At 34.3% G+C, this 23778-nt stretch overlaps 1 protein-coding gene across 1 annotated transcript in view; it reads left to right on the forward strand.

The window, feature by feature from the left end:
- Window positions 1-16418: 16418 nt before the first annotated feature.
- The window catches only part of EYA1 (EYA transcriptional coactivator and phosphatase 1), a 150772-nt gene continuing 143412 nt past the window's right edge, over window positions 16419-23778 (forward strand). Inside the window, exons 1-2 of the mRNA XM_045560905.1 lie at window positions 16419-16462; window positions 18075-18202. Coding sequence (XP_045416861.1) covers window positions 18079-18202 — 124 coding nt within the window. The 5' untranslated portion in view covers window positions 16419-16462; window positions 18075-18078. The remainder of the gene's footprint in view (window positions 16463-18074; window positions 18203-23778) is intronic.

Genomic DNA, 23778 nt, shown 5'->3' on the forward strand with positions numbered 1-23778 from the left:
ACAGTTTTTTGTGGAGTCTTTAGGGATTTCTACATATAGGATCTTGTGAACAGGGATAATTTTACTTCTTCCTTTCTGATTCGTGTGCCATTTCTTTTTTTTCTTTCTTTCTTTCTTTCTTTTTTTTTTTTTTTGGTTGATTGCTCTTGCTAGAAGAGAATATGTTGAATAGAAAAGGTGAGAATGAGGATCCTTGCCTTGTACCAGATCTTAGAGGAAAAGCTTTCAGTTTTTCCCCATTGATTATGATGCTAGCTATGGGCTTTTCATATATGCCCCTTATTGTGTTGAGGAAATCTCCTTTTATACCTATTTTGTTGAGAATTTTTATCATGAAAGGATGTCGAACTTTGCCAAATGCTCTTCCTGCACCTATTTAGATGATCATGTGGTTTTTATCTTTCGTTCTGTTAACGTGGTGTATTGCACTGATTGATTTGGAATGTTAAACCAATCTTGCATCCCAGGGATTAAACCCCACTTGGTAATGATGTATAATCTTTTCAATGAATTATTGAATTCAGTTGCTGACTCCTTTTAATATTTCAATTTTGTGCTCTCCTCTATTTGTTTAACTCTCCTTTCCATATGTTCAGTTCAGATGTGTCCGTTATTCTATTAATTTCTTTATCTTCATAGATAAAGGAGCCTTTTTTCCCAGGAAAGTTCTGAAATTTTGCAACAATATCTATTGGTGTGGGTCTGTTTCTATTCTTTTTGTTGGGTACCTATTGAGAGCTCTTTCAATCTGAAAATTCATGCCCTAGGAAATATTTTAGAATTATTGGTCTAAATTTTGGCCTTAATTTTCTCTGCTCTCTTTTTGAAGCTCCAGTTATTTGGATGTTGGACCAACAGGACTATAACTCATTTTCTTGTATTTTCTATACTTCTCTCCTATTTTCCATCTCTTCCTGCTCTCTTCTCTGGGAGAGTTCCTCAATTTTGTTTTCCAAACCTTACTGAATTTCACATATCTGTTATCTCACTTTTTCCCCCAAGGGCTCTTTTTCGTTGTTTGATGCTCTTCTTTTTAAAAAACAAATATCATTACTGTTATTTTCCTATCTTGTTTCATGGCTGCAGTATCTTCTCTTATTTCTCTGGGAATATTAATGAGAGTTTATTTTTGTTTTTCTTGACATTTGCTTTTGTCTGATCTCTTGTTCCTACAAGTTGCATTTCTCATTTTGTTTCTGTATTTCTTGGTAAAGGCTTTCTTCAGACTCCTAATAATTCTTAATTATTAGCTCACATTTAAGAGTGGGGCACTTTAAAGTTGATTATTGTGTAATGACTTGTTGATCATGGTTTTTACTTTGGGGTAATCAGATTGAATCCTTGCCTTGGGAGACCCCCAAGTATTAAGTTTCTCAGGTCTTACCCTTGGGCTGGTCTGAATACTCAGTGTAGCCAATTTCAGGCTCTTGCCTGGATGGTCTAACTCTAGCTGACAGTGATCTGGGAACCCTGATGGGAAAAGGGTTATGGTGGAAGGGAGCAGAAGGGGTTGTCCCAGCATTCAGTGTGTGAATGTTTTTTAATCTGCCTGTTTCCAATATGGCAGCTCCTTCCTGAACACATCCCAGGGCTTCTCCTACAGCCCACAGTCTACTTGATCTACTAACTATGTAGAGTGGACAAGGGGATCTAACTGCACACTATGCTGACTTCTACCCAATGTTCCTTTTGTTTATCCCTATTTTTACTTACACTTAACAAAAGTACTTGGTACCATCAATTCCTGAAATGTGTGTGTGTCAGGGGGTGTTTTTGTGGTATAAATTGGGTTGATTTTCAGCCTTCCTCACTGTCAACTTTGGATTAAGCTTTCTCAGATCTGCTAGGTCAGTTACAAATGGTCTGACTGCTTGGGGTTCCCCCCCCCAACTTTTAACATTTGTTACTGTTTTCTTATTATCTGCTTTCTTCATTCTTGGGGATTTATGCTTTAAAAAAAAAAAACCCTTTACTGGTGCTCTAGTGGGGTTTCTAGAGAAAGCAAAAATAAATTTTTATGTTCAGTCAGCCATCTTTTAATTTATTTACACTCTTCTATGCCCACATAACATAATTTCCTTAACTGTGGGAATTCTGTCTGTGTTGTTTACTGCTTCATCTAGTGCCCACAGTATCTGGCACATACTGGATTCATGATAAATATTTATCAACTGACTGATTACTGACTGATAGACCAACCAATTTGGTTGGTTAGATTTCTGAATAGCCTACCAACAGCAAAATTTGAAAATGACAGCTTTGTAGATATACCTACAATGAAGTATTTCTGAAGGGCAGGAGGTGTAGGGCTTCCTTAAAGATACTTTCATGCTATTGTGTATTCTTTTAAGTTTTTAAATTAATTTTTCTGAATATTTTGGCTGGGAATTTAAAAGGGAAATACGAACTGATATTGGAATAACAGAGTACTTAGGGAAGCATATGTCAGGTGTAGCTAACATATACTGTATGGTGGCTTGTTTTTTTTTAATTTTTTTTAATTTCATCATATTAGGGGGGAACAAAAGTTTAGGTTACATATATTGCCTTTGCCCACCTGAGTTAGAGCTTTACCCCCAGATGGTGCGCACGGCACCTATTAGGTGAGTATATACCCATCCCCTCCACCTCTCCATCTGCCTGACACCCAACGAATGTTACTACTATATGTGCACTTAAGTGTTGACCAGTTAATACCAATTTGATGGTGAGTACATGTGGTGCTTGTTTTTCCATTCTTGTGATACTTCACTTAGTAGAATAGGCTCCAGCTCTGTCCAAGATAATACAAAAGGTGCTAGATCACCACTGTTTTTTGTGGCTGAGTAGAACTCCGTGGTATACATATACCACATTTTATTAACCCACTCATGCATTGATGGGCACTTGGGTTGTTTCCACATCTTTGCAGTTGTGAATTGTGCTGCTATAAACATTCGAGTGCAGATGTCTTTTTTATAGAATGTCTTTTGTTCTTTTGGGTAGATGCCCTGTAATGGGATTGCTGGATCAAATGGTAGGTCTACTTGTATCTCTTTGCGGTATCTCCATATTGCTTTCCACAGAGGTTGTACTAGTTTGCAGTCCCACCAGCAGAGACTAGGGCCCCATTCTCACTCTTCTCAAACAGAATAATGCCCAGCCTAGAATCTTGGCTTGTTTTTTTAGTACTGAAACTGAACTTTTTATTCCATTTTCCTGTCCCACTCAAATACATGTATCATGTAAATACAGTGTTTTCAAGTCCTTTCGAATTTCTTAATTCTCTTGGAGTTTGCTTGTCAGGATGGCAAATTCCTGCACAGTTTCATTGACTTAGTTTTGTTCCATGAAGTATTTAAAGTATGTTTTTGTGCATGAGAATGAAATTAATTCCCCCTATGATGACAATGCCCCAGCCAGTCAGTCCAGCTTTAGAGTTTCCAATGGAAGAAAAATATAACAATGTGTAAGGAAAATAAAGAAAAAAAAATGGAAGCAAAGGAAATTCAGGGAAATCATTTTTCTTTCACAAACCAAGGCCATGTTCCATCAAGTAGCCTTGTGTGCATGTAGTAATTAATTTAACTAACATTTACCAAGCACCTACGATGTGTATCAAGCTGTGCTAAACCCTGGAATCTCACCATGCCTTGTCTGGGCCCTCATTGCATACTCATTTAGTTGAATTGATTTGAAATTCAGTTTTCTGTTGCTATTTTACTGTCCATGTGAGCCTTACCACAGCAGTAAACATTTTCATTCCCATGCCATTTTGGTAAGATGTGTAACCTTGCATCCATTTTATAGCTGGCCAGTTTATAGATTACAAATTGAGAGGAAAGTAATGTGATAACAAAAGGCACAGAGAAAACCAATGCTGAAGCCAGAATTAGAACTCACTTGACTCTCTAACGCATTTGTTTTAGTCTAGTGAGTGGCACGCTTGCCTGTAGATAGTAATAATTCTACACATTTAAGGAAAAGAATAGCATTTTAGCCTTGAACTGTAAGAGATATAAAATCTAAGATTATAGAAAGATGGAGTAGGAAAGCAGGGTGGTCATATGCTACTTTAAGAAGACCTTAATGTGAAATATCTCATTAAAAACTTTTTTCTTTTTCAAGTATAGGTCATTCATAGGTTGGTCATAGGCATGATTTTGGAAATTGCTAAATAGAGAGCTTAGAGGTGTGGTTCTTCCTCTTTAACAGTCTTCATGACTAAATCATGAATAAATTTATTTGTGGTGAGTTAGGTCATCCAAATGTGTTTTCATTTTTATGTTTATCAAATATAATTCCCCACAAAAGAGACAGGTATACTAGTGACAGTACTGAAAATGTAAAACATATAAAATCTGCATATCTAAAAGCATTATCTTTTTCCTTTAGAATTTCTCAGTCAAAGGCATGCATTCTTTAAAAAAGGCCTAGGATCCTTGAGCAGGTTTTCTGATTATTGTCTTGAATAACTTCTTTCTTTCTTTTTTTTGCTTTGTTTTTGTCCTTCACCTTCTCCTTACCCCTCTCCATCCACTCTGCTGGCGGGGCAGGTCGTCCTCCTCTCGGGCAAGGACAGGAAGGAAAGTGATGGCAATCCCGGGAGGCCAAAGCTAATGGGGGCTTTGCGGATCTTTCAGCGGGGGTTGTCAATGGTAATCGTGCAGAGAGGGCTCCTCTAAGGACACTCTGACCTCTTGGTAAACTATTTGTTTTTCCTTGTATTGATTAAAAAAACAAGCCACCAGCCTGTAACTCTCTATCAACCAGGGTTATTTTGAAGAATCGTACACATTTAAAATACACTAACTGAGAAAACCCCAGATCCTTAAGTCTGTTTTACTCTGCATTTCAGGTAAACCTGATCATTGGTGATATTAAAACAGAATCCCTGAAAAAGGCAGCGGATGCTCCCACTTACACTTTTTGAAAGAACATGAATCACAAATTTAAATAATCAGTATAATACCCTAAATATTAAACCATCTAAAACAAGCATTCTTATTAATTATGAGTACCTAAAGACTAAAGTATGTTTCATCTTATTTACATTTTGACCGCAGAAAGGTACTGTCTTTAAGTATTTGAAGAAACTGAGGCGATTGTTTCCCTTTGTGTGTAATACAGAGTCTCGTTTTGTTCCTCACACCACAGCATACTAAAGTAAAATTCAAAGACCCACGGCAACTTGATCGCTTGTAAGTATGAATCTGGATAAACCTCACAGTAGAGAGGAACCTCCAGGTTGTATACCTATTGACATTGCTTCATAAAAACTTCTGGAATAGTGGTGCTTCTGGTTGTGTTTCCAATAGCAATGTGATTGCAGCACACTGTGGATTAAGTTACCGATCCTTTGAATTCTGACCTTCTGTCTAAAACAGCTTTAGAGGTTACTCTTTTTTTTTCTGATTTGGGAGACTGGAGGGGGGAAAAAGTTAATGCTGCTTGAAGGAAGAAAAAAATTAAAAATTTCTACAGGTTATTAGGTTTTGGGGTTTACTCCCTCCCCCACCCTGCTGGTAATTCCTTTGTAACAAAAATATAGCTTCTTGATTCTGAATACTTAAACTTATACTTCCAAATGCATCAGGAAACTTGGAGTGCATTTTGAATGTAAGTATTTCGTCAGTGGACAAATCAAGCATTTATGATGTAATAGTTATTAAGATCAAAGTGTATCACACTGGATAACTGAAATTAAGGAAGGCAAAATGTAAGAAATTGATATAACTGTGAAGCAAATTGTTCATATAATTGCTTGTTGTAAACTCAGACTCTTAGCTTCTCCTTTTTAGTATAAAGAAAAAGTTGGGACTATTTATAATCCCTATTTTAGGAAGATAACACACCTTTTTTAAAATATATAATGAATAAAAAACCATATTTCCTGATTTTACCATTTCAAGTTTAAGGATTCCTCACATTGTTTTTTGCCTATTGACCATTTAATGTACTTTTATCTTTGAACCTGCAAACTAACTTGCAATATGTACTCAGGAATAATCAGATATTGTATAGTGATTATGTCTATTCCATACTGAATATATAATTTTGGTATATGTCAATATATATAGTTTCATATATAACATACTTTTCTGGATTTGTTAACTTTATGGGATATCACCTTGTTCCAAAATGATGATACAATGAGGAGACATTAATGTCCCATTGCTCCGTCTGCCATTTAGTAGTGACTTTGATGGTGCTAGAAAAATGAGGCAGATTCCGGAACAAGCAGTTACTAGGGCTAAAAATACCACATTTTTAAGAAACAAGATTCATAAAAATATAAAATGCCTAGCACAGCGCCTGGAATGTAGTTAGCACTTAATAAATGCTAATTCTCTTTCTTCCTCCATGAGCTATTCATTGTTTCTGAAGAATTTAAAAACTGTGAACTCAGCTGTCATGAAACCTGGAAAACACAAAGCAAATTTCCAGATCCTCTTACATGTTTGGGAGGTGCTGACAAGATTGGTTTTGCCCATGGCTTAGAGAAAAAAAATTGTTGAAGAGGAGACAACCTGGGTTTTCTAGGTTGCTTCATGTCAACAGAAATCCATTTTACAGTGTGAGAAAGCAAAATAGCTTATTGCTGAGATTAAACATATGCTTCCAAGACTAATTATTTACATATTTTTGGCAGAAGGAAGAAAATGTAACTCTGTTTGCCATTTTGGAAAATCAGTTGATTTTAAAACAGAAAACCTGTTGTGTCATATGTTTCTTAAAGTGCCTGTATCATCTTAGTTCCTTTTCTTAAAAGTCTATCACTGCCCTTGCTATCATTATTAGTTTCGATAAGTACTGCTCAAAATTTCTACTAAGAATAATAATTTTTTTAAAAAACATTCTATAGGCAGTCATTACTACATAGGATAACAAGTTTCCTACTCTACATAAATAAATGGTTATTCTTGATATATAATAACCAATGTGATTATTAGGAAGTCAGGAAATAGGTTATAGTTTCATATTGTGTTGGTATAAACACTAATATTTATTAAAATAATTTTCCATGGTACTTAATCGTTAGTAATTACCTCCTTAACTTTACTGTTAAAAGCTATTCATGTTGGAATTTGAATGGAAAACATTTAGCAAAATACTGGTAGACATTCAGTTTGGCGGATTTAATATCATTCTTAAAATAAATAGAGGATGTTTTACTTGGTTGCATTTCAGCAGAAGGCTTCTGGGAGGGGGGCTGTCATTGTAGGTCTTATGCCAGTGGAGAAAGAGCAGGTCATGGAAGTGACCGCTCCAAATGCCAGCAAGGATCGTAACGTCAGCCATCCAGACAGGGTTCCAAAGGTTCCACGAAGAAGCCAGAAATGTTGTGCCATGGCATGGATCACGAGAAAAAGAAACTTATCTGGAAAGAGAAGGACTAGAAGTACAGTATTTTGGGATACTCTAATTGTCATTCTACTTTGAACAGTTTGAATTAAAAAATATTGACTATTTCCAGATATTGATTTTAATAATGCAGAAGAAATAATGACAAGGATTTTGCCTTTGAAGAGAAAGCATTGGTTTTTAATTGCTGAATATATTTTGCAACTTGCTATATCATTATTTTTGAGAAATAATCATCTCACTAGAATTGTAGAAACAAAAGATTAGTAAACCATTAGACCAGGTAATAGCATACATGCTTACTTCTAAAATTATTTCAAAGTAAACATAAATAGAAGAAAAATAACTTCAAAGTGCATCTTTTATGGAAAACTTCACAACTATTCAGGAACTTCATTTTCATCACTACTGGAATGGAAAAGGGACAAGGACATTCACTGTGCTTTATCCTCGGTTTTCTCAGTCACTGTTTATTTTTTATGTTTAATTTGATTAATCAACTGTTCATTCATGAAGCTTTAAAAAAGTTCTAAGTTATCTTTTAGGTAGTTCTAATGAGTCCCATATCTGCCCTTGACATATATATATATATACACACACACACACACACACACACACACACATAAAAATTAAGGACATTTGTTTATATTTCTTATGCTTTTACTTAAAATTTTCTGTTAATCTAAAGCACCAAAAACTTCTCTCCAAATTGCAGACTTCTATACAACCACACATCTAGGCAACAGCTGGCCGTGCCAGATAAAACCTGTTTGGAGATACAATATATGAAAGATTTTTCTCATTGATGGTATTCAAACATTTCATTACAGTTGAATATTTCAAGTATTTTCGTTTTCCAGATAAAATTATGTATTTATTTTATCAAGAAAAAAGCATATTGGTACATTTTTAAACTTCTATTCATATGTTTATGTGTTGAGATTTCTGCAGCAAATATCAGATAGTAATGTTTTCTATTATTATTTGTTTTTATTAATAGCAAATATTCAGCAAATTTTCTTAAATTTTGTTGTAATATGTATGACTGTATTTAGGGAACAATTTAGTCTGCACAGTATATGGTTAAGTTACATAATTATAGTTGTTGAAAACTTAGAAATAGAAAGTTAACAATACACTACAAACTGGGTCTTATGAATAATGGCTTCAATGTTAGTTATTTGTTATAGAATACCTTATTTTTAGTTTAAATTGTATGCAATAGTAATTATTACATATTTGATATTCTAAAGAGGTAACCAGACAAAATTTATGGGTAAACATCATTGTTTTTAATCCATCTAATTTTGCTTTAGGAAAAGGAAACTATTTAAAAGTGGCAAATATATACATGGATATTACTTTTAGCCAGTGACTAAGCTCTTTGTTACATAACTATGAAGCATGAGCTATAGTATATCAATTAGTGGTCACATTACATTCATCATGTTTTTCATAATTTTCTTCACAATTATATGCATCATTTATTTAATGGGTTTTTGTTTGGTTATATAAATAAAAATAATTGAATTTCAGTATAAAAACATGTAATATGATAAATTTGATTATAATGTAGGCAAGTAATTTGTATATAAAGGGGGTATACTTTACATGATATTCCTGCTGTTTTGACTTCATATAGTGCATTATTCTGGATTTGCCAATATAGTGGTTCATAGATCAAAAAAATAATATTTTACCCTTTTATGTTTAAAATAATTTTTAAACTATGAGAAGTCTGAGTACAATAGCTGAATGTAAAGTTTCAAACAGGGTTTAATTCTCCAAACAACACCTCAAATTTTTTATTTTATGGAGCTTAGAAATAAATATGGTTGCAAAAACATTTACTGTTTTATATCACTGATTGAATTAATGTAACATTACATTTTATCTGATGACACTAGAAACCTCCATTACAAACTGCATTTTATTTTCTGCATATATATGTTAGTATATTGAATAGCTGATACTTCTGGTCTGAGAAAGTGCTGTAGGTGGTAACTAATTCTATTTCTGCTGCATATATGAGCAGATCCAATAGCAATCAACTGTTTTTTGACCTGACTTCCCAAATATGGTAGATGATTAGCCCATGATCCCTTGCTGGTACTATACAAAATGAAATCCTAGGTGAGTTTGCAGTTTAAGTTGTCTCATAGATTTGACAAAGTGTTCTTTTCTGAGGAATGTAGGCTAGCATACTTCCATAGGGAAGGCGGGGGAAGTCTGTATTGAATTTTGGTCATTAGAAGCTTTTTGTTTTGTTTTATTTTGTTTGCATTGGAATGGTGCTTTCATTTACAAATTAGCAAAATAAAGGTAAGACTGTGTCTATCTGTTTTATTAGTTGATGATCTGAAAATATATTATAAAATCATTTAAGAAGTTATTGTGATTTTTACAATGTTTTTTCATATCAAGCAAGAGCCTAAAAAAAAGATGCTATTTTTTTAAATTAAAAGACCAAATAAGTAGAATAGTATTATATGGTGATGACAAAAGTTTTAAGGAAAATCCAATGAGTATCAAGATTTTATTTTAGAAAAGCATAAAATTAGTTATGATGAGTGACTAGTATCAAAATAAATATTTGTATATGAACTATGGTATAGGGCTGACAAACTGAAATATAGTCATTAGTCACATAAGTAATGCCTTCTTTAAATATTTGAAATTAACATAACGGTTAGGTCATTGATCTTATGATTAAAATCATGTATCTGCATAAAACATGATACCTTAACTGAAGCTCAACTCTCTAGGTGAGTGTTACAGATTATCATGCATAGATTCCAAGTTTAGTGAGAATTTTTTAAAAGAATAAGCTGCAAAGAAAGTTCTGGATAAAAGGAATCTTTTCTCGAAAGTCATGTAAAAATATTAACACTGAAATATCATCTGGTTCATATCCAAAGAATTGTTCACTGAGGACTTGCCATTCTAGAAATCACTGTAGAATCACCCTTCAGACTTTCATTGTTAATCTCATAATAGTTTACACGTTTGCTTTTGTCTCTTTTTCTCTCTCTCTCTCCTTAATGGAAATGGCCATTCTATTTTTTATTTTCCCCAGACCTGTTAGAGGAGTAGATACACATTAGGAAAAAAAGTTCTGAAAAGTATTGATTCCCCAAGTTTCAAGGCCTGAAAAAAGTTTTGGAAAAGTGCAAAAGATAACGCCTAACTACTCCCCAAAGATCTTAATTGGTAGCTCCTGCAGCAAGAGGATGTGTGCGTGTTGACAGTATCTCAGAGAAGTTATTCTCACACAGCTGTTTCTTCAGATAGCGTGGGGCGCGTTCATTTACATAATAAATTTTTTTTAAAGCAGCAAGGTTGAGTCAGACAGAGCAGTGCCCCTTTCAATTGTTGCATTTAAACCAATAAGGTTAGGACAAGAGAATAGCTGTGGTTTGCGTTGCAAAAACAGAAAAAGCCCCGAGGCTCCGTGGGCAGACCTACAAGGCTGCGCAAACAGACCGAGGGATGAGATTGTGCCGTCTCTTTGTCTGGGTTCTCAGATGCCGTCTGCCGCTGCTGTTTGCTGGGGAAAGGGCGCAGCGCGCGGAGCTGTTACTAAACAGCACGGTGGGAGCCGATGGCTCCGAGTTTGGGGCGAGGTAGAAACTCTCCAGTGCCACTTCCGACTCTAAGCCTTCCTGTCGCCGTCCACTGTGGCGGTTTTCTTCCCGGGGAGCGCGTGTTCGCTCAGTCGCGCGGCCGCCCGAGCCTGCAGCAGCGGCCGGGCGCCTTCCCCCCGCGCCGGGCTGTCCCCTGCAGGGGCGCTCCGCTGCCACTAGCGCCGCCGCGGCCCCACGAGAGCGCCTGAGAGCCCTCGCGCGTCCTCAGCCAGGAGCGAAACTATGTCAGGAATGGAGCTTTGCTAAACCAGAAAATTCGAAGGAGCACATTAAACTGGTGGATGCAGCAGATGTAAGCGCTGTAAGTACGAGCTGACTGTTTGAAAAATTGTGGTGACTGACAACAGCTGTCCTGTGGGCAAAGCCCAAGATAACAGGGGCGCTTTTGTTATTGTTTTGATTTGTTTTCAAAGGAAAACATTATGGCATGGGGAAAATTATGACACTTTGCACCTAGGACTTTATTAGCCACAGGGTTCCATTCTAAAAGTGTGATTCCTAACCCCAGAATTATCTGAGCAATTAGGATCAACAGATAATTACAAATTAATCGTTAACAATTACTTTTGTATGATCTATATAAATAAATATAATACAGGGCCATATTCTTGTAGGGAAATTACTTCATACCATTTTTCCGAATTGCTGCACAAATCTCAAATATTGTGCGATATTGAATAAAGCGGTGTATGTATGTCCATTATAACACGTACGTAGCTTTTCTTACACACTTTAATTTGATATGAAAAAATGAGGAAGGGTTTAACATTTGGAAGGACAATAGATAACAAAAAATTGATACCGCTTTTTAAGGAAGGAAATCTTTTTGCTTCAATGAACAAATTTCCCAAACATTATATTAAACCGGCTCATCTTCAAAAGATGCTATCATAATCATTTGCCCAGCTGAGATATTTTTCACTTATTGACACTTTATAATAAAATTCTCAAGCTTTTGAATTATTAAAATATTTGCCATTCAAAATCAGTATATGAATTGCTAATGACTCATGGGCTTATATTTCTTGGGAGGAGTTTTTGAACACATTTAAGCATAGCATTTGCAAGAATTCAATAAATTCAGAGCTGTCATTGCATTTAGACAAGCGTTTTTATGTTTCATTTCTTAAAATGGCAAAGGGTACAAAAAGCCAGTAGTTAAGCACATTAAGTGTAGTTTTATAGGTTTGGGATTGTTTTTGTAATGTGTCTTTCAGGGTAGGTTTTATTTTAGGTTTGTGTGAGTGTTTCCCCCCACCTTTTGGGCTCTGAGGACATGCACACATGAATAGTCATGCAAAAGCATTATCAAATATTTGATATTTGACTTTCAACATGCTTGAGTTCTCCTAAGGCCCAAAGTGTTCAGTAAGTGAGCAAGCAGCCGTGGATTTTCAATCTTTGAAAATTCTTTGCGGTGACAGACATAGAAGCCTAATTGAGCCACTGTTCAGTTTTAGGGTGCCAAATGGAAGTCAACTGCTATGTGAGTTTCATAGAGATGATAAATGATTTTCTCTAAAGAAAATTTCCATTTGAATGTGAAAAATTTTGTAAGACTATATTGGAAAGAAGAAAAACGCTTTCAGTGAGAATAAAATCACTTTTTAATCCAATATCAAAAGCATTTCATTCAACATTTAAAATAAAAGCTATTTTTGAAAACAATCCTTTAAAGCTATATGTAGGTAGAATCAGTGTGATTTAACTGTTTGTTTTTGTTTTCATGAGGACTCTTGTCATTTTCTTTAAACGAGATACTGCAGAAAGTAATAGAGTATATTACATTAGAATAATCAGCAATTGTTTTAAGCATTGATTTTTACGGAGTCTTTGATAAAGAAGGAAATACGGTGTTAACATTTAAAAAAACATCTTCCTCCTCCTAGAAGTTCGTTACAATTTTAGGTTTAGGTTTTTATTTTTAAAATTTAAGTTTTTATTACAACACTGATATCATAGTTGGAGATATTGATTGAGGAGAAATTTTAACAAGAATATATTCTGCTTAAAATGCAGGTTTATGGCTAAAGAACCTTTTTTAAAAAAAAAAAAAACATTGTGATTAGAAAATTGCCATTGTCTTTCGGAGTACTCAGGTTGATCTGTGGTTGGACAAAACTAGCTCGCCTGCCAACTCTATTTATTTAGATAAGTTCACTACTTTCACTTTGAAAATTTCTTTTTAGTTTGGGGGAAAAAAAACTTTTAAATTATAGTCATTTTATAAAAATTGCTTCTAGCAAGCAAAAATGCCTATGGAAAACCCATAATTTAGACAAGTACCTACATTTTATTTGCTCTGTGCTGCTGAGATTTAGAATCCCTTTCCATTTACAGTTTACTTTTCACAGAACATTATTAACTTTTTGGCTTCATGCATGATCTTCTGTCAGATGCTTTTGATTTGTAATTTAGCAAAGTATAATAAACAGTGCAAAAGTCATGAATTTTGCTCTGCATCCTGAGCTCTGTGGTAGGGAAAATGTGATAAAATGTGTACCTTAAGTCTTGTTTGATGATCTCTCAAAGCAAGTTTGCCTTCTGGAAATAATTTCTGGGGTTGAAGAGCATGGTATTAACAGATTTAATGTGGCTATTCAATGGATTGGCGAAGTACTATGTGAGGTTTAACAAAATGAGAGAGACAAATTGAACATCAACAAAAGTTACATCTGTGAAGAATTATAAATTTAATTAGAAAAAAGGCAAACTTAAAAGACCTCATTAACTAATCAGAAGTCAAAGTTGCTAGTTTAGGATTCTTGAATTTGAATTCTAGGAAGTTCTGCTATCTTTTTTTCTCTTTGTATTTTTACAACTCTGTCAATATGCTACTGTGGTATTCCATGCAATGAGTTTTAAAAGACCTTAAAGTGAAATTACTTCATTGTAATGTAAGATGACCATTTATTATGTTCTGGGAAATATTTTTACACTCATCGAAGTATTTGAATTAAAAATATCAGACTAGGAGAAGACAAGAAACATATTAAGTTTATGGATGTAAAGCAGAAAATGTGAGCTCACTGAATGCCTAACATCACTTTTCTGGAAACCATGAAATAATATTTTTCTCTTTTTAATGGAAATATCCCTAATTAATTATTTTTGAAACACATTATGGTTTTAGAGCTTTAAAACACAGAAACTTCCAGAGATATTGTCAAACATTGAGAGAAATCAATAGCAATCAGAAATAGGTGTTCTTTTTAGATAAGTCATTATAAGAGTATGTTTCCTTACTGCATTGTAATCTTGTACTACACATAAAAAACTAAAAGCATGTGAAGTGTAGCATTTTGTAAACTGTAACTAATTTTGCTCACATCTGTGTCTAATTGTTGTCTGCATTCGCATTCTTGAGAGTCGATTTATTTTTCCTGGACCACGATGTGGATTCAGCTGACCAGCCTAAGTGAGGATTAGTTGTTTTAAAGTTATTTTGATTAAAGAGTCATTTTTAAATACAGTAACACACAACACATGGTTTAAATAATCCTTGAGACACAAAAGAATATATCTGAAGTGTACTTAATGAAATGTAGATCATGGATATGGACTTTCAAAAATGGTAGTGTATGAAGTACAGTAGAGACTGAGTTGAGCCGGCATAAAAGAAATATGTTGCCATGAAAATGTATTTTTTCAGTGACGAAGTTTGTTAGAATAATTTCTGTTTTAAAGTTCATTTTTTCTTTATTAATAGGTTTGAAATTTAAATATAACAGGTTAAACCTCAAATACAAATATAACCAAACTTTCAAAGTGTACAGTGAAACTAAAATTACATTTCCAAGATTGTGCTTTGTAGCTAATGTAAAAATGGAAATATATTTTAACATTTAACAGAAAGTATGCTCTAAATGCTCTTTCACGTAATTAAGCCAGGAGAGTTCTTAAAACTAAGTTAGTTCTCACCTTTAATTTATTCCAGGTGTATAAAAATGGGGAGAAAAAAGAAGAAAAAAAGGGAAATTTATCCTTGAGGTATATTGCTGCAGTTTCTAAAGGAAACCATTTAATCTTGTATGAGAACATTAATTTTAACAAAAATTGCAGAAGCCTGTTATCACAAAATAACACATCTGCGGGCATTAAAATTTAATTTTCATTTTATACTCAAGCATCTTTTAAAGATTGTTTTTCATCCTGCACATATTATAGAAACACATACCTAGAAGTTTCACGTAACATTATCCCAAGACGTGTAGACTTTCATGATGTTTTATTCTTCCTAGAAAATTAGTGTTTCTTAATTTCATAAATCATAATTAAAAATAACAAGACTCAACAGAAGATGTTTGGTTGGATAACTTTAATGCCATTTGAGATGCTTCACTTCTCATCTTTGTTCTGTAACCCTAATTGATGTCAGTTCAGGTTGAATGAAAATGCACTTCAAAGATTTGGAATTCTGAGCCATTTTAAACATTATGTAGAATGCTCTTCCCTACTGAGGCGTCAGCCTGGGCTTGCAAGCCAGCAGCCTAGCCTCACCTGAGCTCTATCACCTGCTGGCAGAGCTGCCTGTGGAAGAAGGGCAGTGACTATTAAAGCCTGCATGTTAGTTAAATTGTTCAGTGAAATCCAGAAATACAGCTTCATCTAGAAACAAAAGTGACTAAAATGCTGGCTAACTGGGATGGTGAATTGATTATTAAACCCTCCATTCTCTTTCTTGGTTTGAAAGCTGGAAATTTTACAAAAAACTTAACTACTTTTTCTATTTTACTGAGTAAGCAAGCGCTCATTGAATTTTAAATTGGCGTGGGCAAATGAACACATTGCTCAGTGATGTGACTTTGGGTATGGAAACTTGCCTTTGCCCATTTAGAGTTAGTCCAGCATGGCCTGAAAGTTGCCCACAAGCTGTTGTAGTGAATGTTAAATGACAAATAGTAAATGTAGAAGAAAATCATTATGATAAGGATAAGAAACTGTCAGGAGTCAAAGGGGTGGGCGGGAGCTCTGTTTCAGCTGGTGATAACAGAAGATGAAAGATCTTCTGAGGATGCTAGAGGATTACTGCTTGAACTGCTGCTGTTAAACACGCTCATTTTGTTAATAGCTATTTTTTTCCAAGCACCTTTTCCAAGCTGCCTGGGCAAGGCTGCTTTGCATGTTGATTGGGGGAGGGGTAATCCCGTTTGCAGCTGTCATAGGCCAGTGATGAATCACTATCCCGTCATTTGGCTGCCTTCCCCCCTGAGAAGGGGAGGAGGAGGAGGATAGACCTGCAGGAGGAAACAACAGTTGAGACCTCAACTTAAAGACAATATGCCTTTCACTGCTGCAGTATCCTCCTTTTTCTCTTTTGGTTAAAAGAGAGCATTGTCGTTCTCAGCCATGTGCTCTGTATAATTAAGAGCTGACACCGAAGCAGAGTAACAACAGCTTCTAATTTTTTACCCCTGATCACAGGTGCAAACATCTCAAGCCAGTTCAGATGTTGCTGTTTCCTCAAGTTGCAGGTAAGGATATTGTTGAAATTTGACATTTTGGAGATTACCTTTCTGTGACCCATATCTATTTTTGTCTAGTATTTCTTAATTATTTCTATTAATAGCAACAGCCTCAGAAATTACTTAACAGTTTGTGTGTGTGTGTGTGTGTGTGTGTGTGTGTGTGTGTGTGTGTGTGTGCTTGTAAAAAATTTTAAGTATGTAGAAAGGGAATAGGAGCCTCTGTTTGAAAATGATTATGGGCTATAGTTTCTGGTGTCAGGAAAACAGTGAATGTGTAATGAGCATTAGGAGAGGAAAAATTGGATTTTAAACCATTTCTAGTTTGAATTCAGAAATTTGGGGAAAAACTCACTTTAGAAGTAAAATGGTTCATGTTAAGCTATTTTAAAAACTGATATCCTCAGTCAATTTAAGTGCAACCTCAGAATTAAAATGATTAGCTTTTATTGACCTGGTGGGAGTGGGAAGCAAATAATATTAGCTTTATATATGTAACATTAAACTTCTCCCCACTTTTTTTTAAGAAAACCATACAAAGTTTAAAATAAAGCAAATGGGCCCCAGACTTTTAAAAAATTGGCTATCAGAAAACAGAACAGTATCTAGGTGTGTTTTTAGTGACTTTAAATAAATCGTCTTCTCTCTTCATTAATAGAGTATTAAATATAAATGGGTAGTTCTGAAACTGTGAACATGAGTCGTGGCTTTTGTACCTTTTATAGAATAAGTAACTGCTGAGTCTAAGATCTTTCAGGGGGGATTTAACTGTTTTTATATGGTAAAAATGCAAAATTATAGCACTGAAATAGAGTCGTTCTTATTTCCCTGAGTAAGTGACAGCTGAGGTATTCCGAGTGCTAATGCTCAGAGAGACTCCCTGTATGTTGGCCTTATCCCTTTTCAATTGGGCACGCTGTATGTAATCCACAAAGCAAACAAGTGAGCCGACATCATAATGTTTTAATGCTGCATTTGTTTCAAGGGAAACAGAGGAACAATTAAGTAGTTTGCCAGAGTAAACACATGCATCAGGACTATCTCATTCCCTGTCACTAGACTATAGGTTTCAAGTGTTTTATTTGGTTTGGAGACCCATTAAATTACAATTGGGTGGTAAATTATAAGGGAGTACCTACTGCTAATTTATTAGATGAAACATAATTTATTAGATGAAACAGATTCCATAGAAAAGTGATATATTTCTATTATACCTGTTTACCTATTTGCCTTTTCTTTTAGAAGAATAATGCCTTTGGTTTGTTTTCTTTAATATAACAAGAAAACCATGACTGCATTTTTTTCTTTGAAAATTGAAATAGGTGTCATTGTCTCACGTTAGACCTTGTGACTTGAACTGTGTAAGAGGAAAAAAAGCAATTTTAAAAATTCCATGTGAATGTTTGGCTGGATAGGTAAGGCAAGTGACATCTTTTAATGGAACATCAAATAAAAGGATGACTGAAGTCAAAATGCAAGATGAACTATTTTGAGTCTAAGAAAATCGATACAATGGGACTTTTGTAGGAGTGTTTCAAAGAAGGTGTCAAGTCATTAGCGCATTAAATAGTGGTGTTGTGAATTTGGTACATCTGTCAAACGGAAGGCTTCTTGTCTTTAGGTCTATGGAAATGCAGGATCTAACCAGCCCGCATAGCCGTCTGAGTGGTAGTAGTGAATCCCCCAGTGGCCCCAAACTCGATAATTCTCATATAAATAGTAATTCCATGACTCCCAATGGCACCGAAGGTGAGTGTCTCCTCCTTTATGTTTGCTTTGAACCTCGTTTCTTCATCAATGTACGCTTTGTTATTAGGTGGCTATGATTTCAGTTGTCGAAACTGCTGTTGTATTTCCCAACTACTGTTGTATTTCCCTTTTATGTAATAATTTGACTTATGAATCAGTATTTGTCGTTAGTTGCTTCACATTACTAGATTATTATAACATTACATAGACTGGTTTTATTTTGCCTAATGCGTATATATACACACACATATTATACATATATGTGTACATAACATTTTGAACCTTTGAGTATGTTTTATCTTGTTGATCATGTCACCAATACGGTATCAATTTGCCTTGTTTTGCTGTGTGAGCGATGAAAATTTGGAATTATTTTCTTTATTTTTCTTTCCCCTTTTGTTACTAAATATAACCAAACTTGTTTAAGTGTAAACATTGGGCTATATTGTTTCTAAATATCAGTGAAATCATGTACCTAGTGTTCTTGTGGCTTTGGTCATTAAAATATAAGTGAAAAAAGTATTCATAAAATATGCAACCTTATTTGGAAGAAATACACATTTAGTTATTTCCTTAAAGGTTAAATAGTATGCTTTAAATGTAGTGCTATTATAATTATTTCTATATAATTAATCCGTATAAATATTTATGTAAATTTTATGTAAATAGAAATGCCTACTTTAATCAATATATACTTAAGTTTAACCATGTAAGTTTCTGTGTATGTATTGCTACCTGTTATGCACAGGCATTTAGGTACTATGTGTATTTTATGAAACCTCAGCATATGAAAATATACGTTACATATTGCATTATATTTATTTCTACTTTAACCTATTGAAATGTTACTTCACACATAATATTTTTGCTTATTTATTCCTTACTAAGTCTCAGGACCCTGATATAGACTCAAGCATAAATTTCCCTAGAAGTTCAACGAATTATCCATGTTAGAATTCCATCCCTACATAGAACCCTAACCCATCATTTCCCAATCACCATGGTGATCTTTTATCACACAGTTTCTAAAAATAAAACTAAATGCTATAAGATTATTATCTTTTTTGGTGCAATATTCTATATTAATAAAGCCTTTTGAAGCTTGTTATGAAATTTATAATAGGTAAAATATAAAATCAGTTTCTGATTTGAGATGTTTTAATTTTTATGCCAATTATGATTGTTTTTCACGTGTAACTTCTGTATTTTTGTTTTAGAGTAAATACATTCATTTCCAGTGTTTATGAAAAATGTTGCTGTCAAAGGTAGAAACTTTGCTGATATAGCAAAAAAATTAATCTGTCAATACGGTGCTTTTTCATCTGAAACTTTTTTCTTCCCATTTTGATAGGCAAAGAGAAATTTAACTTATTTATAGGAAAGCAATTCTAGGGTGTAAGTGGATTTTATAGAGCAAATAAAAGCAGGCAGTCCTTTTTCCTCTCCTTCGGGAATTCGACTTCAGGTGAAAGCATACCTGCTGCAGAGTGGAGCCTGGGTGTGAATACATTCACACGGATCACCGGAGGTCCCTGCGCTGCCAGCCTCAAGCCAGTGTCGGCGTGAGGGGCAGCCACTGCCGGGAGCAGCAGAAGGGCCATAGGTGCAAACCTGTCACAGGCGTTTCTATCACTGTAAAGTCCAGGTAGACAATCATTTAAAGTACTTAAAAATAAGGAAGACTAAGTATGTTCAATTGTCTTGCTTAGTGTTAATAGAATATACCAATACATATTAGGAAGAACAATTGTGAAATACTGATAGTTAATTTTTTTGTATATGAAGAAATGAAATAGGAGTAAGAAGTTTTCATCTTCTCGACATTTTACTGGCAAGTTGTCTCCCACAAAATAAGAACCACATAGTATTGAAACAGAGTGTGTGTTTGGGGCCTTTCCCCTTGAATGGCTTTGTGTGAATGATATGTGGTTTGTTTTTTAAGTGCATGTGGAGTGATAATATATTTCTGAATTTTTACATTTCATAGCTTGATATCACATTCATATTCAGGAATATTATTAATATTTTATTAGATTTTTGCATAACTAAGTTCAAAATAATAAGATATTTTAGGTAATTGTGTGATCTCCTGAACCATCCAATCTAAGAAACACTTAGAAATTATTCCTTATCCCCTGCCAAAAAAAGTTAATTGTTTTATGTCTTGGAAATGAATTTCTTAAGACCTGATGTCAGACAAATACACAGTTACTCATCTTACGCTGTTTTTAGGCATTCTTCGCTGGTGTTCTTTGCAAGGGTTGTCGTAGTCAGAGAAGTTAGAAGGTATCAGCAGAAATTAGAACAAATGAAGAATGAAGGAAGTTTTTGTCAATCTACTGGAATATTCAGTTTTATTTTAGTATACAGTTTGAAAATATGGACCCAAACTTTCTTCATGATTCATGTTGCATGACTATTTAGATCCAAACAATATTAGAAATTTCTACATTATGATAAAGTTTGTGAATCAATTTATCATGCTACTTGTATGTATGTCCCATAATGTATTTGTTTCATTTCTCTCTGTCACCACTAGAGGAGTTAAGCTTAAAATTAGTGAATTTATTAATGTCTGGCAAGCTTCCTTGGAATATAATCATTATAGATTTTCCTGTTTCTTCTTTGAAATCTTATTGAGTTTGAAAACAGCAGTGTTTATCCATGAATTAGAGAAATGAAGTCAAGAAATTCATTACAATTTAAGAGTCTTTATCAATCACCTTCCCTAACTCAACAAATATTTCCAGCTACATAAGCCATGATTTATATTTAAGTGACTTCTCTGCAGTCCAATTGAAAATCATCTCAATCCAATTGAAATTAATTAGGTCAGCAAAACTTCCATTCCGTTTATACAGTTGTTGGCTTTGCCTGCATTTATATAGGTTGTCTTCTCTCAGAGACATTTTTACTTCCTGCCACCACTTGTTCCTATAATGAGGCTAAGAAAACAAGAAAATCTCCTGTATCAAAAGCCATAACTTCATCTGAAGAACAAACAAGAAGGGAATGGAATGGAGAGGCAGAGAATATTAAGTTTCTTCTTAAGTCTGCTGCCAAATTATCATAAGACTCAATGTTTGTAGGTTCTGTCCTCATAGGCTAGTGCCTATTTTCATGGTTCATCTAAGGGATAAAGACAGAAAGACACTGAGCTACAGCCTCAAGTACTGTGCTTTTGTATTTCTTAGATGAAATGTTCTTCAGTTAAAATAGTTGTTTGAATGTGTCATATTTCAAAACTCAGCTACTCGTATTTTTATATGCTCTTCCAATCTCTCTGAATTCTTACTGTTGCAGTTAACCATTGGTTTCATCTAGTTTATACATCTTTGAAACATAAAATATAAAATAATAGCATAAACGAAAGTTTGACCTGCACCTAGAAATGCACTGTTAGAAATGGTGTTTCCAAATAAATTAATACATATTTCTTTACTATGAAACAATTCAGGCTTGACAAGAGACTAAGGGGTGGTTATGAAAACACCAATCGTGATCTGTCTTTTAACTCTTTTCCCTAGTCTTTTGGGCAGTTAGTCTTCCAGGCCAGAGTGGAATCAAAATTTGTCATTGGAGAGATTGTTAAAGGATAATTTTTAAGAAATAAGCTTTTTGGTGATAATTCTATTAAATGAGCATCAAATCGGATGAGAGGATTTCTGATGTTTGGGCATCTGCTCAAGCCTCTATTGTGGTAAACGCTTTGTGTTGATATTTGTGTTAAGTGTGAGAAGTAGTTGGGAAAGGTTCCTTTGCAGGCTGTGGCAGTAAAAGGATTGTTATTTACGCACCTAATTAAGGCCTTGTTTGCAAAGCACTGATTCTTTCCATCTTTGTTTTCTCTGGTTGTCTTAAGTCCATGGGAGCCTAAGATTGGTCAGTTCATATATTGCTAGTTTGAGTGTTTATTTTTGGTTGTCTGGGGATAAGCAGTGGGGAAGGGCCAAAATGTGTTAGTGAGCAAAACTAAGAGCTCTAATTCTGAGTTTTTGAGAGTAAATTTAGATTCAAACTCAAGATGAAGCTTAAAATAGATAAGTTTGTCTATAAATGAATAAAACCAGATGCAGTTGGAGTCTTCACTACAAATAGGGTTTCAGAAATTCTGATGGTAATTCAAATAGTAATTTAAAATTGGTATATCAGATTTCCAAGATGATAACAGATGCAATCTTGAATTAGGTGACTAAATTTTCTGCATTTAAAATTTATTTAATTAAGGATTGCATATTTTAGGATGATAGGTTAATTCAATCTTACAAATTTATATTATCAGAATCTATTTTGAAGCTGTTTTATCATTAAAACTTAGAACACTAGTGCATTATCTGAATTTGTTTTTCTCACTGTAATTTTAATTTAGCAAAATACAGTGCTATCCAACTAGATTATTTTTAAAGAAATCTGATTTATAAGAAATATCTAAACTGGAGTGAATGTGTATAAAAATTAGGGTTTGAGACTGCATTTTACAGGCTGTATTTATATATTTGTGGTCAAATATTCTGTTGTCAATAGAAACATGGTAATCTAATTTTATTATTGTTTACATTCTGCAAATGATTCAGTTTCTGGAAGATTAAGGGACATTCTGAGTAAAGGAATTTCTAAATGACATTTTTAGAGTTTCTCTGTAGCCATGGAATTAACTTCTTATAAATTGTTCATAAGCAAAAGCTATCAAAGAATGAATAAAATAATTTGTTAGAATTTAATATTTGCCTGTATTTTGTGTATCAGAATAATTTTCACATGCCTGTTGCTAATTAATAACAATAATGGCTAATGTTTATGTACAACTCATTAATCACTATGCTGACCATTCTTTATGCTTTATTAATCTTTAGAAAATTTTTTTGAGATTGTTAACATAATGTCTAAGAGACTGGGTCCCAGCTCCACTATTTGCTAGCCATGTGAACTCTGGCAAGTCAGCTTCTGTGTGGCTTAGTTTCCTCATCTGTCAAATGGGGATAATAGCAGAACTTCAGAATTGCTGTGAAGGATGTAACATAAAACTTGTAGCATACTTGGACCTTATTAAATATTCTATATCTATTAACTGCTAGGTCATATGTAAATAAGTCACTTCTACAATACAGTTCCTACTTTATGTACAAAAGCCAAAGTCTTAGAAAGTTAAACCCCAAATTTAAAAGCACATGGGTTATAACTGGTACCATTGGCATTTGAACTGGTATTTGAATCAAGTTCAGTCTGAGTCCAGAGCCTGAGTTTTTAAATCATTCTATTATACTACAGAGAAAATATGTGATTTTCATCATCTGCAAATGCATTTTCTGATATCTTCATGCTAAACATTGGTGCTTTGACTGCCACATTGGTGCTGTCATGGCTGGAGAATGTCATTCTCTAGCAAACAGCAAAGCTGTCCAAGAAACAATGGCAGAGGCTTTGATGACAAAAGGACTTCATTATAAGGATGACTCCGCAGGGTAGTTATACTCAGGTCTTTAAGGTTTTGTCTGCATGAGTGTGTGACATTTGTTCCTGTGGTCACACGTGCACAGCATATTGCATCATTAGGTTAACTTTCAGGGGATTGTCTC

Source organism: Lemur catta, chromosome 9 (assembly GCF_020740605.2).
Source record: "Lemur catta isolate mLemCat1 chromosome 9, mLemCat1.pri, whole genome shotgun sequence".
In the NCBI taxonomy this organism is placed as follows: domain Eukaryota; kingdom Metazoa; phylum Chordata; class Mammalia; order Primates; family Lemuridae; genus Lemur; species Lemur catta.